Consider the following 18,890-nt stretch of genomic DNA (forward strand, 5'->3'; position numbering starts at 1 on the left):
ACAAGTAATTAGAAGAGCTATACTGAGTATTAGTAACATTCGGAAAATATGTCAGTGTGAGGGCAAGAAAGTGCAAATATCACGAAATTTTGCCCAAGTTCGGAATAAAAATCCGCAAAAAGTTAGAGTTCCGTGGTAGTTTTCTAGGGTATCGTATGGTCGGCCCCGTCCGACTATACTGCTCCGTTCACTGGTTAACAATATTTTCTTTAATAACCAAAAGACTTGAATTAAAAAAAAAAATCATTACAAAAAATATGTTTGGTCAAATTTAGAGTCGTGCATTGGATTAAAAAGATTTTTTTTTCAAAATAAGAGGCGTATTTTTTTAATCTAGGAAAAATTATGCACCTTGATTTATATTTTGAACCAAATTGACAATAATTTGTTCTGATTGGGTGTCAAATCTAGTTACCAAAAATGATCAATATATATCTGCGATCAAAAAAAGTCCCTATATATTATTGCATCTTAAATTTTTTCTAGAGGTTCTGCAGAAACAGTTATGATATTTTGTGTTCACATTGGGTGTGAAATCTTCATAAAAGTCTTTCAACCAAATTGACTGTTACTGGGTAATAAATCTTCCTATTAAAAATTATAAATATCGTTGGATCAAAATTTTCAAGCTGAAGGTCTGCATTTTGGTATTTAATTTCTTCCATCTTTCAGCAATTTATAATGACACAGCCCCAATATAAAAGTTCCAAGCGGATTTTGGACATTTTAAATGTCCTTCGAACCAAGCAAGTTTCCTTTCTATTATTAAGCATCCGATAATTATATCAAAATTGAAATCATTTTTTTACAATACCAACAGAACAGTTCTTGTTGGAAAAACTTGTGCTTTGCAATTTTTCATCCAACCTTAAGAACACATGAAAAGTTTCTTGGATATTCACGGTTAATATTTTAAAGAAAAAATTAATATTTTCATTTAACAATATCTAAAATATCATGCTAATATTTTAATAATATCTTTAAAATTGATATTTTTCACACATTTCCATTAATAAACAATAATAAACAAACGCCGCACATGTGCGTTTTTGCACAACTTTGGCACATTCCTATTACATTTCTAACTCAATTCCAATTGGAATCATACATATACTTTATTTCACTACAAATCCCCTTGTTGTTATTTCACGTCTCTTCATTTTTCATTTAAAACACACACATTTTCCAATTATCCATTGCACTTAAATTAACGAAAAAAAAGAAACAACAACTTCCCACCGAAAATGTCAAACGAACAAAATCCAATCAACGACCGACAACAATGACGATGACGACGAATCTGTCAAATCAAGTCATCCAACTACTAAAACACTGAAGTACCGCCATATATATCTCTCTCTCTCTGGGAGTTACTGAGTGAGTGGAGAGACAGTCCGTTAAACTTCACAGGCAAATGTAATTCTTATGTGAACAAACAAAGGAAGGACACACAAAAGAGGCAGACAGGCAAACATAACAACAACAAAACTAAAAAGTCTGATGGTGTGTTATAGTTGTTGTTTTTACATCTTAAGATGTGGGTAGTTGTTGTTGTTGTTAGCTGTCAGACAATAAGGGAATAAAGACAGGCAGGCAACAGCATCCGCCAATCTTTGTTATTAATGAAAATAAAAGCCAATAACAACAACAAAATAAACAACAACTTTAATAAGGAACAAAGTTTGGCAAGCACACACAGGCAAACACACTCAACAGAGCCATGCAGTGGCTTACCAAGACGGAGAGAGAGAGAGAGTGAGAATCAGAATCCTTCCAATTATCTTTTTCTCATTGTATCGAATTTCGGTAAAAACAAAATTTATCGTCTCCACTACAACAATTAGTACGTCGTCGTACGAGAATGATGACGTCGGCTAAAATGTCAAACCGACACCCCCCCCACACATGCTTACTCCTTGTTTATACGAAATTTGCACAAAACGAAACACACACACACACAGTAATGCAAATAATGTGTGAACGCACATTATGCGTGAAGAAGAAGAATTCTTTTTTTATTTGCCAGACATGCTGAGAGTCTGTGTGAATATTTGTTGTTGGTAAAAGCTATGCCGCCAAACAAAAAAATAACAAGAATGCACATTTTCTTGTATGAGTGTGTGTGTGTGCACTGATACTCTTCATTAATGAGTATAGAGAAGAGCACAACGTCGATAGTAACAGCATCCCCAAAAGTTAGTTCCTTTTTAATGGGCAAATTTTTGCGCTGGTCAAAATAAAACCCAGCACACAAGATAAATGCATGGTAAAAATATAGTGTTGCCAGATTGTTGGGGGAAAATAATATAGTTATGGGAGGTAATTACTTCTTTGCGAGAAAATGGGTATTAAGGAAAGAGAGTAAAGTTTAAAATAATATAAATAATGGAATATAAATAACGGTATTCGGTAACATGTCAAAACGAGAATTATCGGCAATTATCGATAACGAGTTAATGAGTTGTTTGCGTATAATTGCGATATTTAAATGAAATTGTGAGTCTTATGCCATGTTCTGACGGGCATTCGAACAACGTAGTTCGCTCTCAGAATTACGTACATGAATTAACCCGTTCATACAACACTATTCATAATTCATGTCATCAGAGTTTTTATTTCAAACTTTTTGTTTCTTGTTTTACACCAAAAATGTAACATATTTTAGTGAATTACATAGGGATCTAAATAGAAAAAATAATTCTCTTTCTCCTGACTATAGTATGAACCCATATATTTACTTTTCATATGTTTTCCATTTTTTCTGAAAATGTTGTTGTTTTTAATACATTTTTATATTTTCTCAATTCAAATGTCACATACTGTCACAAATAAAAATTTGGAGAATTTTTTGTTTGAGTTGCCCCACATTTGTTTCTTGTTTTGTACGCTAATTAGAACCAAGGGAAAATAAATGCATATTGCATTATGTAGAAAACAAAATTTACATCCTGCTGCATATATAAAAACTATACAATTTTTTACTTTTCATTCATGATTTTCAATTTTACTGAAAAAGTTTGAAAATTTCATAAATATTTTCAAACTGTCAAAATTAATTTATTTTCGATAAATACTCTCAATTGTTAGGGATGGGACAAATTTATTGGTTATTCAGAGAGTGATTTGAATTGAACAACGTACAAAAGTCGGTGTTCGCTCAGACAATTTTGTATGGGGAACTAAGTAATTCCTTCATAATTAAGGGTCGAACAACGAATGAGAGAGCGAACAACGCTCGTCTGTACATGGCATTAACCTCAAAATAAATGACATGTTAAAATTAAGAGCTACCAGATTGATGTGAAAATAATATAATAAAGGGTATATCATTATTAACAACTTGTATTGGGGTAAATCGAAAGATATTTTCGAACTTTTCTATTAACATTTTAAAAAGATTGGGTTATATTCCCTAATTGATTAAAAAAACCCTGAATATTTTTATAAATGTTTCCTTAAAAATTTAAAAAAAATTTTAACAAATACAAAAATTATGAGTTTCTAATGATTAAAAAAATATATAAATCAAATCGATCGCTTTAAAATTATATAGTAATCGGAAATATATGGGTTAATAAATATTTAGGCGTTGTCAGATCCGTAATAAATAGTTTATTTTAAACATATACTATTTAATTTTTATTTTTTATCTTTCAATATTTTTACGTTTTTCCTTAGATAAAAAAATATAAATAAATAAATTTACAATTGTTTTTATTTCAGTGTCTAATCCACTTATTTCCAACCTTGAAACAGGTGAAACAATCTGATAATTTTCTAACCAAATTTGGTCAATAAAAAAAAGTAAAAAATTTGTTTTCTATTAATAAAATATTAATGAAATCATTAGAGGTGGTTAATCAAATTAATTATGATTGATAGATTCGGAAATGTTATGAAGCCAACAAAATTGGAATGCAAAGTGCAGTATCACATTTTTTATTATTATATGTTATATAATATAAATGTTAGCACCTGACCAAAGCCGGGCAACAAAATTGACGTTTTTTTTAGAAATATTGGCATATATTTTTAATTTATTAAAAAAAGCATCTTGGCTTCTGCAGCCGTTTCAGCAACCATGACAGAAATGCTGAATTGCCGACTAGAAATACATTCAAATCAAGACAGATATAAAATTTAATAGTCAGTTTGTATGAAACTACCTGAATTCCGAGTGATTTATTGATTGAAAGAATTCCGTGACAAAGTACAGCCGGAAAATGATATCCGAAATCTTTAGACAATCAGGAACTTCGAGAGGGTCTCTAAATGACGAGAGATCCTTGACACAATTGCGAATAAAGGTAGTTTCTATGACGGCTATTTGTAATAAATCATGATTTTCGAGCAACCCCTGAATGAGGAAAGATTATCAGCACCATGGCGAAGGAAGGTAAGACAGTGTCGAAGTCGGCTAGAAGGAGAGCACATTTTCAAAATGTAGGATACTAAGAATCAAAGTATTTTTATAAAGATAATGATCCACAAACTCGGATACGATAAAATATCCGATCTTGTGGGTTCGAACCGAATAAAACACCGCTGTAAATAAACGCCAACCTCTGAAAAATTGTTTTTTTTTTTTTTTTTTTATTTTTCGGACCAAATTTGTTTCGGAATGTCCAAAAAGGTACGTAAAGTTCCTCAAAACATTAAAAATTCTAGCAAAATTTTCCTAAATTATTAGCTTGGAAATGGACCGAAATTGCTAATCATCGGAGCAAATTGAAAATTTATTTATTTTTCGAACCAAATTTGTATAAGACAAAATATGAAATGAAAGTTCGGTACACGTAATAAAAAAGTGATAACACTTTTCAAATTTATGATCTGGCCACCTACTGTAAGAATCTACTATTTTTTTTATTTTTTTTTTCACCGATATCATAAAATAATTACACCCTGGCTTAATACAAAGAGCCGAATTATTTCAATTAGTTTAAAAACATTGTTGGGCAGACGTGCACACAATATTTGCTGTTAAAACAAAAATAAACCTTAATGACAAATTTTTTTCCACAATTTTTTTAATGGGTTTATTTTTTGAGCTTCATTAAAAGCCATCTGGCAACATCATTGTTTACTTTTAACTCGGCGACTCTTCTCGAAAATAATTACTCTCTTTCCGATTCAATTTTTAAAAATTTCATTTTTCATGTTGAGGGGCAAATAATTTACTTCGGAATCCAGAACATGCTATATTTTATTAAAACTCTAATGATATAAACGTTAGCCACAAATTTTCCACACAAATCCCTAAAATAATCAAATTTCTTCATTATTTCCCATCTATGTATCAATATCACTGTTTTCATTAATTTCCAATCGATCTGGCAACATTATTGTTTACTATTTAATTCTTGTGACTCTCTCCTTGTCACAAAATGAGAATGACTCTTTTTTGTTTCCCCTTCGATCAAATGCCAACAGGAATACAAATAACCAATATGAATATCATTCCAATTAGAATATGTTGTCCACTTCCGTTTTTCCCATAATGGAGCAAAATGTTTGTATTGTTTCAATGTGCATGTTTACATGGCATGGCATGCATTATCCATCACACACATTGCCGCCCATTGTTGTTATGTTGACAACAGTAATGCAAGAGAGTGAGAGCGAACAAGAGTATCATCACAAAAAAAATAAAAATAATAGCAATGGAGAGAACACAACATAAATGTGCAGCAACTACAACACCATGAATGTCTTTCTACTTCTCCCCCCCCTTCACTTACTCTCTCTCGCACACTCTCGTTCCCGTTGTATGTAAAGAAGAATTAAGTGATCCGATAAGATTTACAGCTAACTACAATTAATGTTTCGTAACAACGAAAGTTTTTCGTCTTTTTTCTTCGGTTTAAATTTATAAATAAATCTGCTATTAATTCTTCTACTATTCAGAAAAGTAAAAAGCGAATTTGTATGGACGACTTATTTGGGAATTTGGTTTTTCTAGCAAAGAGTTGAACTTCTGTTGAACATGCTGGCTGCTACTGACTAGGCAGCAGCAGAGGCGGCGACAACAGCAATAACAACAACACACAAACGCACACCCACTCCCCACATTTAATGGATGAAAAGAATGAGGCAAAATTTTGGTATGGTTGGTGCAGCAACCAGCCATCCAAGCAACCAGGCAGCCAACCAGCCATTCATTCAGCAGTCCAGCAATATGGAATTATTTTCATCAACACATAAGAATAATTCACGTCATTTCATGCTTATTTATTTATTTTTTTGTTTTAAATACTCAAATTTCATATCTCTTCGTTTCTTGTTTATTTTTTTTTTAATTCATATTTATGTAGTTTTGTCTAACACAAGAAAAAATATATTCTTTGGAATTATTTCGTATTTCTTTTTATTGGCACACAAAACCAAAGATTATTTCTTTTTGGAATTCTTCTTAACACACATTTTTTATAACTTTTTTCTTTCTTTCTTGTGTGTTTATTTAACTTTTTTCTCCAGCAATTACTAACAACCACAGACAACAGAGCACAGCACAGCACACACAAAATCACAAACAGAAATTATTTTTTTTCTTTCTGAATAGAAATTTTCACATATATATCTTACAATAGAGAACACCGATTTTCTTTTGAGTTTTCTGGCTCAACGATTTGATTTTTTTTTTGTGACACGCTAAGTTTTGCATGAATTAACAATCACTTTTTTTACATAATTTTTATGTTAGTAATAGAAGAATTTTTATAAATTTCTTTTACTATTTTTTTCACTGTGATCGCATGCGGAGAAAAGAAAAATACCGTCCGAACGTCCGAACTCAAGAAAAGACTCTGTCAAATTTCCCAAATTTCATAAGCAGCCAGGGGTAAACAAGTCGATTTTTGTTTTATTGTGGTGTTCCTTCATTTTCTTGTGTTTCGTGGAAGAAGGGTTGCCAATTTACTGTTGTTATCGATAGTTTTATAGGGATCATCAATTATCAGACTATGGAGCCCTACAGCATATGGTTGAAGTAATAAAGGGGAGTACACACTATCTGTTTTGTGTATTATTATATTGTTGACGATGCAATAGGCACAAACATGTTCGTAAATGCCTAAAAACATGACAAAAACATACAATGGCAGGTTGTATACATTTTCGATGTTATTTGTATACCGGGGGCATCTTCATCCATTCTCACAACATGGCCTAGCCAACGTAGTCGCTGCAGCTCGATCCGTCTGACTCTGTCGATGTCCGAGAATAGATGGTATAGCTCATGGTTCATTCGACGCGATATTCGCCATCGACGCAGATCGGCCCATAGATCTTCCGTAGAATTTTTCTCTCAAACACTCCAAGGGCTGCCTCATTTGCTTTGCAAGTACCCATGCTTCAGATCCATACGATAGCACGTTAATATCAGCGTCTTGTAGAGTGTGAGTTTTGTCTGGGCATAGGAGGTCTTGCTTCTGAGTTGCTTACTCAGACCATAGTAGCATAGTTGGCCAACACTATTCTCCTCCGGATTTCAAAGCTGATGTTATTAGTTTTGTTTATGGCGTACCGCGGTATATAAAATTGTTCACTACCTCGAAGCTGTAGTTTTCAAGTTCCACAGTTGGTCCGAGTCTGCTGGACGACTTGTGTGCCAGTCCCATTTTGTCCGACTCCTTCTCAGGCTAAGCAGAATGCTCGCGTTGAGCCATCCGTCGCGTTATATGTTATCGAAAATACAACAACCACAACGAAACGATAACACAAACGCTCGAAGTTGTTGTGCGCTGCGCTTCGGAGCTAAACAGAATGTTCGCGTTGAGCGTTTTTTGTTATCGCGTTAACGCACGCAAAAAGTTAAAATATATTTAACTCCGAAGCGCACAACAACTTAGAGCGTTTGTGTTATCGTTTCCTTGTGGTTGTTGTATTTTCGATAACACATAACGCAACGGATGGCTCAACGCGAGCATTCTGCTTAGCCCTTAATAGTCGACGAATCGGTGGAATGTGTCGATGTGTTTTTCGTGAGCTTTTTCCAGGACGTGGCGCAGAGTGAAAAATCTGATCAATGGTGGATTTTCCAGGCCTTATGCCCCATTGGTATGATCCAATAATGTCATTGGCTTCAGTCGTTCACACAGCACACTGAAACCTTGGCTACCACAAGAATGGTCCGAATCGATATTCGCTCCTCGTATCTATCGAACGTCTAGAACACTGGACGAATGCCTTCCGTCTATCACAACATATTCAACTTGGTTTCTCGTTGCTTGATAAAGAGAAATCCAGGTGGCCTTGTGTATATCGAGATGCTTGAATCTGGCGCTGCTAACTACCATGTTTTTTGCTGCCGTGAAGTCAATCTACCTCATGCCGCTGTCGGATGTTTCTTCATGGAGGCTGTATTTTCTGACGGTGGGACCAAAAACATTTTCCCTTCCGATTTTTGGCTTTGGGATTTGGGTTTCTTTGTTGTTGCTTTTTCATAGTAAGAGGGTGTTTCCGAGTGTGGTCAACTAACCTGACGCCTCAACCCATTTTTTTTTTGTTCTTATGGGTCAACACAAGGCACATATCAGCTCACTATTGCAATGGATGATGAAAATAGTTACCCCAGGGGACACTGCGGGGAGGTTAGTGTCCACAAATGAGATGAAAGAGTGACCAAGATAAGCCTGGGCTTCCCCATGTTAAAGCCAATCGGAGCTATTGCTTGGTATCTATCATCCCCTACGTCACGTTATATTGGGGCTATGATGAAAAAATAAATGTGTTTTATATTTTATAAAACAAGCCATCACCTACGTTGCGGATTGTACTGTTGTCTTATTGGTTTTTGACAATGTACAGAATTGCTATTTTCTAGAACTTGCAAGAATTTAAAATTTTTTTACTACGATAACAATTGTTCCTTAATTATATCGGAAAAAGTTGTATAACTTCGGTGCGCGAACAGCAAAGTAAAGTCCCGCACACTCAATTGTTATATTTTCCAACTTCGAAATTGATTCAGAACCACGGAAAATAAAACGAAGTGAACATTTGCGCCCGTCATTCAGTAATTATTCACGAAAATATCCATGATTGCTGGATAGTCAATCATCGATAACAAAGCTGTCAATCCGAACTGATAATGTGTACTCAACTAAGGGACCAATTTTTATTGGTACTTTTTCTGTACTCAAAAAAGGAGTATAACTTTTCAAATTTATGAGAAGAAAATCGAAAACAGATTCGATTTATTACTTATGGAATAAACCAAATGTTTATTTCTTTCATTCGCATTAAACAATTTCCATTTTCATTTATAAATAAACTTTCAGCCCTCAAATTTATCGATTACTGTGAAAATCATATGTTAATGGCTACGGTCACTTTTCAAATTGTCGATCCCTATTACTGCGCTTTTCAAAAGCAAATAAAGATATTTTAAAAGAGAGGCTTGTTTTTTTTTTTTTTGTAAAGTATTTTTATGTATTCATATATTAAAACGTACAATATTTGTTTTTACCTCTTCCCCCATATCGCTTAAATATTATTCCATTATCAGAAAAATAACAGTTATCGATTTCCACGATTAGTTAACCCAAGGTATATTTAATAAGGTAGCCGCATCGGCCCAGCTGTTGGACAAATAAATGTCAAAAATGTTGTTGTAATGTTGAACCAAAAAATTAAAAAACAAAATTATGAATGAAAATCTCCGAATTTCGAAGAGCTTTTTTGGCAATACTTTTATTAACATTTTCTACAAGAATTTGTGTAAAAAAATCTTGCCAATCTGTTTGTTTTGGCAAAATATTTTTGACATATCAAAATACAATAACCGATGTTTGTTGTAGAAATTCGCCGATGCGGCTACCTTGTATATCTACCAAGGTATATTTAATAAGGTAGCCGCATCGGCCCAGCTGTTGGACAAATAAATGTCAAAAATGTTGTTGTAATGTTGAACCAAAAATATTAAGAAACAAAATTATGAATGAAAATCTCCGAATTTCGAAGAGCTTTTTTGGCAATACTTTTATTAACATTTTCTACAAGATTTTGTGTAAAAAATCTTGCCAATCTGTTTGTTTTGGCAAAATATTTTTGACATATCAAAATACAACAACCGATGTTTGTTGTAGAAATTCGCCGATGCGGCTACCTTGTATATCTACCTTGATATCTACCTTGAGTTAACCTGTAAATCCCTTTTGTCACATTTCAAACTATAGTACCCTTTTAACCGGCCTATATTTGGCAAAAAAGAAGCAGCGCAGCAGCGTACTATATCAATTCATCTTTGGAATTCATTTTTTTATTTATAATTTAATTTTAGTTACCAAACGAAAAACCAATGGTAATTATAATAATTGGTAATAGTTTATATATAACTGGTAACCTTGTGTGTTTTTATCATTTAGTTCTCGTTACTCCACAAAGAAGAAACAGCCCACGAAGATGGTATCTGGTCATGTTCATGGGGACGTACACAACCAGCTGAAAAATCGGCCGCAGATGAATCGGCCACAGAAAAAGATCCCGACGCCAGTAGAGATTCCTTTTTGGGTATTGAAAGTAAAACTAGTAAAGAACCCGTTGATTTTATTGTCACCGGTGGCCTGGATGATTTGGTTAAGGTATGGGATATCAAAGAAGATAACACGTTAAAGCTGCGACATTCATTGAAGGGCCATTCGTTGGGTGTTGTATCGGTGGCTGTGAGTTCGGATGGCAAGAGTGAGTATAATGAAATAATTTAAACAAATTGTTGTATCTAATATTATGTTTGTTGTTGTAGCAATTGCCAGCAGTTCTTTGGATTCCAGTTTGTGTTTTTGGGATTCGGAAAGTGGCCAACAAAAACATTTACTCTCATTTGGTCCTGTCGATTTGTGGACAGTAGCATTTTCACCATGTGATAAATATGTCATCTCCGGTTCCAATGAAGGCAAAATATCCATGTATAATGTAGAGTCGGGTAAACAGGAACAGATCTTGGATCCACAAAATGGAAAGTTTACTTTGAGTATAGCCTATGTAAGTTCGTGAGGGGTGAATATGTAAAATTAGAAAACGACAGTTTACACGAGCCATACGGAAATTATTTTCAAAAAATCCGCATGCTTGCACCAAAAAATATTTTGAATTATCCTTGATTTCTTATTTTTAGAGTCCTGATGGAAAATATATTGCCAGCGGTGCCATTGATGGTATTATTACCATTTTTGATGTGGCAGCTGGCAAAGTAACCCAAACATTAGAAGGTCATGCTATGCCCGTACGCAGTTTATGTTTCTCACCGAATTCACAAATGTTGCTGACCGCATCCGATGATGGTCACATGAAGCTTTACGATGTGTAAGTACTGTTACTTTTTTTTTTTTTTGAAATGTGTTCAATTTTTAAATACATTTTCTTCCAGTGCCCATTCGGATGTAGCCGGTACCCTATCTGGTCATGCTTCATGGGTATTATGTGTCTCATTTTCGGAAGATGGCAAACATTTTGCCTCATCGTCAAGTGATACAACCGTTAAAATATGGGATTTTGCTGAACGTAAATGTATGCACACATTTTCGGAACACAGTGATCAGGCATGGGGTGTCAAATATAGTACATCAAATGATAAGGTTGTCTCAGTGTCGGAAGATAAATCGCTTAATTTATATAATTGTCCACCAAATGTTATCGTATAAAAAGGAACACCCCGCAACCCCGATATGTTACAATAAAAAAAAATACAAAAAAATCGAAGGACATAATGAGTTTGGAACGGTCGTCATATGGGACAATAACCATGTTGTATTTTTTCAAGGCCTACCAGTGGCGTGGATTTTTTAAAGAATATTTTTTCAAGGCCTACCAGAGGCGTAGATTTTTTTTAAATATTTTTTCAATGTGTGGATTTTTTAAACATATTTTTTCAAGGCGTGGATTTTTTTTAAATATTTTTTCAAGGCGTGGACTTTTTTAAACATATTTTTTCAAGGCGTGGATTTTTTTAATATTTATTCAAGGCGAGGATTTTTTTAAACATATTTTTTCAAGGCATGGATTTTTTTAAACGTATTTTTTCAAGGCGTGGATTTTTTTTAAATATTTTTTCAAGGCCTGGATTTTTTTAAACATATTTTTTCAAGGCGTGGATTTTTTTAAACATATTTTTTCAAGGCATGGATTTTTTTAAACATATTTTTTCAAGGCGTGGATTTTTTTTAAATATTTTTTCAAGGCATGGATTTTTTTAAACATATTTTTCAAGGCGTGGATTTTTTTTAAATATTTTTCTGAGACTATCAGAGCCAAAGGCGTGGATTTTTTTTAAATATTTTTCTGAGACTATCAGAGCCAAAGGCGTGGATTTTTTTTAAATATTTTTTCAAGGCCTGGATTTTTTTAAGGATATTTATTCAAGGCGTGAATTTTTTTAAGAATATTTTTTAAGGCGTGGATTTTTTTAAGAATATTTATTCAAGGCGTGAATTTTTTTAAGAATATTTTTTCAAGGCGTGGATTTTCTAAGAAAATTTTTTCAAGGCGTGAATTTTTTTAAGAATATTTTTCCAAGGCGTGGATTTTTTTAAAATATTTATTCAAGGCGTGGATTTTTTAACGAATTTTTTTCAAGGCGTGGAATTTTTTAAGAATATTTATTCAAGGCGTGAATTTTTTTAAGAATATTTTTTCAAGGCGTGGATTTTTTTAAGAATATTTATTCAAGGCGTGAATTTTTTTAAGAATATTTTTTCAAGGCGTGGATTTTTTTAAGAATATTTGTCAATTAAGTGCATTCCTTAAACTAGGGATCGGACCCATCTTCGGTATTTGAAGGTCCACAATGGAGGGTATAAAATTACGCTTTTAGCTGTTTCTTTTTAGACTTAATTATTTGGTCTTATATCGTATATTTTCTTCAACTTATTTCCTTCACGTTGCTGTATTTACAAAAAACAGAATCTAATTCCAAAATCAAATATCTTACAATTGATCTAATTAGTATAGTATTTAGTCATGCCGTGGCCGGAATTACTCATCTTTAATTTTATTCGATGAATCGGATAATAGCTTTCGTTTGGTTTGAGTTAATATTGATTCTTTTTGCTTGATATCAGGTATATAGATGCTATAGCTTCTAAAGTATTTGAGTATGTTTTCTGCAAAAACAAAAAAAGGAGAAAAGATTTAAAATTCCATTAATTTGTTATGTATTCCTACCCACCTGTTAATTCTGGCTTCAGTTTATATTCATCGGCAATTTTTGCCGCTGTCCATTTCTCCGGTTCAGCCTGATGATCGGTAATGAATTTCAAGGCCTGTCGTAAGGTACAACGTCCCGGAGCCACTCTATGTGGTTCCTTATAACCAAATTCAAAATCTTCGGGGGTACGGCGATCTAAAGGTAGGGATTTGTCATCACCGGCTTCCTTACGTTTTATACCATAATCTATCTGCAAAACATGATGGTATACATTATTTACAATAAAAACAAAAACAACAATAGCACCATTTCATCATGTTTACTCACAAATTTATCCTCGGATGTTACATAAACACTTTTCAAACGCTGATCCAATGCCTCGTCCTTTTTATTTAGCCTTTCCAAGAATTTGGGATCCACTGCAATGAGAAGATGTAATCATGATATCATAAAATTCTGCATTCAATTAAATAATTTTTTTATTTGTTTTCTTACACTCCATTGTCCGTTCCATATCCCTTATATTCGATTCATATTTTGGTGCCGGCACTGGCTTGTCTCTTTCCAATACACGATGTGCCCGATTTTCAACATTGAAACGATTTATTTGTCTCGAGACAATGGACATAACTTTACCCATTTTCGTTTAATTTTTAATTAATAATTTGTTAAGAAAATGTAAATTGCAACAGTCGACCACCAATGGCCAAATAACCCCACTTTAGTAGAGTTGGGTAGTCCCGGAACGAACTAGTTCATTGGAACTATTCCGAGAAAGGAACGAACGGAACTAGTTCCAGTTCTTTAATTAATATAATTCCTTTCTCTGATCCAGTTCCTTTTTTGAATTATTTGAAGCAAAGGAACTGTATGGAGCAAAGGAACTATAAAGAGCAAAGGAACTATATGGAGCAAAGGAACTATATATGGAAAAACGAAAAAAAGAATGATGAAAGAGAGAGATTAAAAAGAACTATGTAGGAGTCGGAACTATATGGAGCAAAGAAATTGTATGGACTAAAGGAATTATATGGAGCAAAGGTACTATATGGATCAAAGGAACTATATGGAGCAAAGGAACTATTTGGACCAAACGAACTATTTGGAGCAAAAGGTACTATATGGATCAAAGGAACTATATGGAGCAAAGGAACTATATATGGAAAAACGAAAAAAAAATAATAAAAGAGAGAGAGAGAGAGATTCAAAAGAACAGTGGGAAGCCTCCAAGACTCCAGCCTTCATAAAATTCGCTTGTTAATCGTCGTTCTGCCAAGACTCAAGCGACGTCGTACGCAAACCTTCGCCAACAAATGGTCTGTTCCAGTACTTTTTATACCATCCACCATAGTATGGAGGGTATATTAATTTTGTCATTCCGTTTGTTACTCATCGAAATATTCATTTCCGACCCTATAAAGTATATATATTCTTGATCAGGGTAATATTCGAAGACGATCTAGCCATGTCCGTCCGTCTGTTGTAATCACGCTATCTTCTGAAGGAATTGAGATAGGGTGCTGAAATTTTGCATAGGGTTGTCTTTTGTCTGCAGGCAGGTCAAGTTCGAAGATGGGATATATCGGTCCACGTTTAGGCATAGCTCCCATATAAGGGTACCCCCCAATTTTCGGTATTTTGGGGTTCTTGAGCGCGTTTTTCAAGCGAATTTGTAGTAAATGTATCCACAAAAAATTATAAATATAGGTCCACTTTTTCTTGTAACCCCATATAACGGTACCGCCTAATTTTCAGTATTTTTTGGGTTTTTATCGTATTTTTCACCGAATTGGCTGTAATTTAGTATTTTGAGTTCTTAGCAGGTACCAAATCTCTCCACAAAAAATTTAAATATAGGTCAATTTTTTCGGATATCCCCCATATAAGGGTAACCCCCAATTTCGGTATTTTGGGGTTCTTGAGCGCGATTTTCAACCGAATTCGCTGTAATTTTGTACATTGGGTTCATATTGCGTACCAAATATCTCTACTAAAAATTATAAATATCGGTCCACTTTTTTCTGGTAGCCCCCATATAAGGGCACCCCAAATTTTCGGTATTTTGAGGTTCTTAAGCGCGATTTTCAACCGAATTCGCTGAAATTTGGTACAGTGGGTTCATATTGGGTACCAAATATCTCTATTTAAAATTATAAATATCGGTCCACTTTTTCATTTCAAATACCTGTCAGTATACCTGTGGTGGAGGGTATCCAAAGTTCGGCCCGGCCGAACTTAACGCTTTTTCACTTGTTTAATAGTAAAGCTAGTAAACGGGAAACATTTCAAGTCTCAGAGTACAAAATAATTTGAAAAGTTCGGGAACGCAAATCTAGTAAATATGCTAAAATTAGATGGCAATACTTCAAAATCAACATAACAAAAAGTTTACAAAGAGAAAGCCATTTTGTTTTGTGCTCTCTTAAGTTTGATTCAATGCTTTACCAGTTTTATGGGTTCAGGAACGGTTTTCGAGTAAAAAGTTGCAAAACTTGTAAAATTAGTAGATTCTTTTAGGTTTTGGAACGGAGCTAAAATAAAAACGACGACTGAAAAAATTGAAAAACGTTCCACCTGCTAACGAATGGGAGGAGAAGACAAAATGGCCGATAAAGATGAACTCAAAATGGTATAACCGAGTGGGGAGACTAAATGGAAACCGTGTTGTTTACGAATGAGGTTTAGGCAAATTATGATTAGGGATAAGTAAATCGACTTTCGATTAATCGACTTTTTGTATTGAAAAGTCTAATGCCATGTACAGACGAGCGTTGTTCCCTCTCTCATTCGTGGTTCGACTCTTAATTATGAAGTAATTACATAGTTCAAAGGAACTACATTAAGGAACTAGTTTCTTTTTAAAAAAGAAACGAGAATGATCGATCCGCTACGTGAACTAGAACTAGGGATCGCAAAATCGACTTTTGACGAATTGTGGGAAAAACAATCGATAGTGTATTTTTTAGTGATAATCGATTACGGTTAGCTCTGTTTAACTGAAACACTATAAAATTAATATAACAAAGTTATAGCCTAGACAGACGACAGCCTTAATTTGGATTAACAGCCTTAATTCAAATTAACTTGTACATTATCCTCATTTTTATGTGTTGTTAATGCACAAAATCAAACTGAATTTATACTGAATTAAGCAATTTCAATATGGCAATGCTGTAGAAAATAAATTGATTGTTGTCAAATTTGTTTATGTTTACGAAAATAAAAATTAGAAATAAAGGCAAAATTCAACATTTCTTCAAATTTGGAGCTGTTTTATCTTCATTATAGCTGTTAGTTTTCCTTCCTGCCATGTATCAATTTCAAAAAGATGTAATCCTAAAACATATTGTAAACAAATGTCAATATTTTCTTCCTACACACAGAAAAACAATTGTTTTGAAACAAAAAACTGGTTCATAAATGAAGAAACTCTCGTCTGTCAGGGGTAAATTTTAATTCAAATTAAGAACTTTTTAATGCAAATTAAGGCTGTCGTCTGTCTATGGTATTATTTTTTTTTTTGGAAATATATGTATATGGTCTGTTCCCGTACTGCAAGAATCTACTACTTTTTACTACGATAACGAATTTTCCTTTATGTTATCGAAGAAAATAGTAAAATCTAGTAAATTCTTGCAGTACGGGAACATACCAATATATATATATATATATAAATGTAATATTTTTCCTATTGCAAGGTACCATACTACAGCCACTTCGATTGAAAAATAAGACTTGGACAACAGAAATGTTTAAAATAAGCCGAAAGTAAATAACAAAAAGAAAAGAAAACTATTGGTCTCTTCCTGTACTGCAAGAATCTGCGACTTTTTACTATATATTTTTTTTTTTTTTGATATCATAAATGAAATGTTTTGATTTCTTGCCAAGAATCCAGTAGGGAAAATGGTGCAATTTTACAAGGTAGGGTAGCTTTTATCAGAAAGGAGGAAATACACCTTATGGGCAATAATGTCAGAATAAATGAAAACAAATGCAACAAGTCCTGTTCATTTGACATATTTTTAACATTTTACCAAAAACGCGAAAAATGAATAGAATGACGGGGTTTCTTTTCAAAATCGAGTGGGGATATGATTTACATATTGATTCATTCACAAATCACAAATTTCTCCTTACAAATATTGTAAAATTCATCTTCAAATAAATCGATTTTCGAATATATTTTGTTATATTTTTCAAAACATTACACACAAGGTCACAAATTTTGTATATGACTTTGGCATAACAAGCCACAGTATGAAAAAATTGTAATTTATAAATGCCTATCTTGAATAATTGTACCATGGGACAACCCAACTTTGTTATGGATAAAACAAATATTTCATGGTATTCCCTACTGGATTGGGAAAAGAAATCAGAAGTTTTCATTCATTTCTCGCGTTTTTAGTTGGGTGTTAAAAAAAGTCAGATAAACAGAACCACTTGTTGCGTATATTTATTTTATATTTGGCAGAAGAAGCCATCACCTACATAGTTACTTTTTTGTTATTCTACTCAAGCTGCCCAAATTTTGTATTATTGTACTATGGTAGCTATGCCTTGTAATAATTATACCATGAACACCACCACAAAGTTATATATTTTTCTTATTTCTCTAAAATAAATCTTCCTTTCTTATTATTTTTATAGAAATTATTATTTAATTGCGCGCTTTAATTAAAAACAATTTCCCATGCCATCAATTAGTCTGCTCGCAACCAGCAACCATGTTATCAATTCACTTTACATTGCTATGACATGACAGCAACGGCGTTACAATTCTACCACACAACCAGTCGCCGTTGACATTAAACTTCAGTATGACTCGGTTCTCTGCGCACGACTTATTAAAATCGACAGAAACAGAAAAATTCGGCACATTTTTTGTTCAATTTCGTCTTTAAATAACAATCAAACGCTTGAAAATTGTGAAATATTTATGCACTAGTATGTGCCGCATGTGAATATCGTGAAAACCGATGTGAAATAACAAAATTTAATGTGAAAATTCGATGATTATTATTCCCTTACACACAAAAAAAAACTTCCATGCCCACAAAGTAACGAGTACATAAGGCAATAAGAAATTAAAGATCATTCGTTACTCTCTCAACAAAACAACGAGTAGAGATGATAATCTCGTCAAAGGAGGAGAAGAAGAAAAAAATTCACTCCAAGTAAATTGACATAATAAACACACACAAGAAGTGAAAAAAAATAAAACGAAAAAGAAAAGGAAAAATTAAAAAAAAAAAAAATACCTAGCATGATATATTGGCAAAAATATAAAAATAAATTGTGTAAAGAATGTAACGAATTGTAGTAACAAAATAGAAACAAAAAACAAAAGAATTATATAGCAAAGTAAATTAATAAAACAACAAGTAAGCAAAGAAAAGTTAATATTTATTTTAAAGCAGCGCAACAAGTAATAAATAGCAATACATATTTGTGCATGCCTGCTGCTGCATACATTATTGTATGTATGTAGATAACATAGTTCAACAAGTGCCAAATTGTTTCAATGTGCGAGAAAAAAAGTAAACTTCTCTCACCCCCCACCACCACCACCTCATATAATCATTTTACTACTCGCCAATTGTGTTTAGAAAAAAATTCTCTGTGTTTTGTGGATTCTTTTTATTTTTTTATTATTATGTTATTTGTTTTTGTAAATGATTGTGAAAAGTATAACAAAAAAATGATAAAAAGAAAGAATGAATGTGTATAAATAATGGAATAT

At 33.2% G+C, this 18,890-nt stretch overlaps 2 protein-coding genes across 2 annotated transcripts; one reads left to right on the forward strand and one right to left on the reverse strand.

Moving 5' to 3' along the window:
* The first annotated feature begins 4,339 nt into the window (after positions 1-4,339).
* On the forward strand, positions 4,340-11,652 carry LOC133328901 (superkiller complex protein 8). Its single transcript, XM_061537410.1, has 6 exons — positions 4,340-4,396; positions 10,283-10,303; positions 10,368-10,683; positions 10,745-10,983; positions 11,117-11,304; positions 11,369-11,652. The coding sequence occupies exons 1-6, from the start codon at positions 4,340-4,342 to the stop codon at positions 11,640-11,642; spliced, it is 1,095 nt and encodes a 364-aa protein (XP_061393394.1). The 3' UTR covers positions 11,643-11,652.
* A 1,320-nt stretch (positions 11,653-12,972) lies between these two features.
* On the reverse strand, positions 12,973-13,784 carry LOC133328902 (protein NDUFAF4 homolog). Its single transcript, XM_061537411.1, has 4 exons — positions 13,640-13,784; positions 13,472-13,563; positions 13,166-13,394; positions 12,973-13,100 (listed from the first exon to the last, which is right to left on the reverse strand). Exons 1-4 carry the CDS (start codon positions 13,782-13,784, stop codon positions 12,973-12,975), a joined length of 594 nt encoding a protein of 197 aa, XP_061393395.1.
* Between the last annotated feature and the right edge of the window lie 5,106 nt (positions 13,785-18,890).

Source organism: Musca vetustissima, unplaced genomic scaffold (assembly GCF_032173495.1).
Source record: "Musca vetustissima isolate MV318-11 ecotype Yass unplaced genomic scaffold, APGP_CSIRO_Mvet_v1 utg14752, whole genome shotgun sequence".
NCBI classification, from domain to species: domain Eukaryota; kingdom Metazoa; phylum Arthropoda; class Insecta; order Diptera; family Muscidae; genus Musca; species Musca vetustissima.

What these genes read in the sequence shown, in the direction of transcription:
- LOC133328901 (XM_061537410.1), top strand. Translation starts at nt 4,340, where the DNA reads ATGATTTTCGAGCAACCCCTGAATGAGGAAAGATTATCAGCACCATGG. An exon ending in TACCAAACGAAAAACCAATG is followed by an intron (nt 10,304 to 10,367) that starts GTAATTATAATA and finishes TTTATCATTTAG; the next exon opens with TTCTCGTTACTCCACAAAGA. An exon ending in TGTGAGTTCGGATGGCAAGA is followed by an intron (nt 10,684 to 10,744) that starts GTGAGTATAATG and finishes TTGTTGTTGTAG; the next exon opens with CAATTGCCAGCAGTTCTTTG.
- LOC133328902 (XM_061537411.1), bottom strand. Translation starts at nt 13,784, where the DNA reads ATGGGTAAAGTTATGTCCATTGTCTCGAGACAAATAAATCGTTTCAAT. An exon ending in TATGGAACGGACAATGGAGT is followed by an intron (nt 13,564 to 13,639) that starts GTAAGAAAACAA and finishes TTCTCATTGCAG; the next exon opens with TGGATCCCAAATTCTTGGAA. An exon ending in TAACATCCGAGGATAAATTT is followed by an intron (nt 13,395 to 13,471) that starts GTGAGTAAACAT and finishes CATGTTTTGCAG; the next exon opens with ATAGATTATGGTATAAAACG.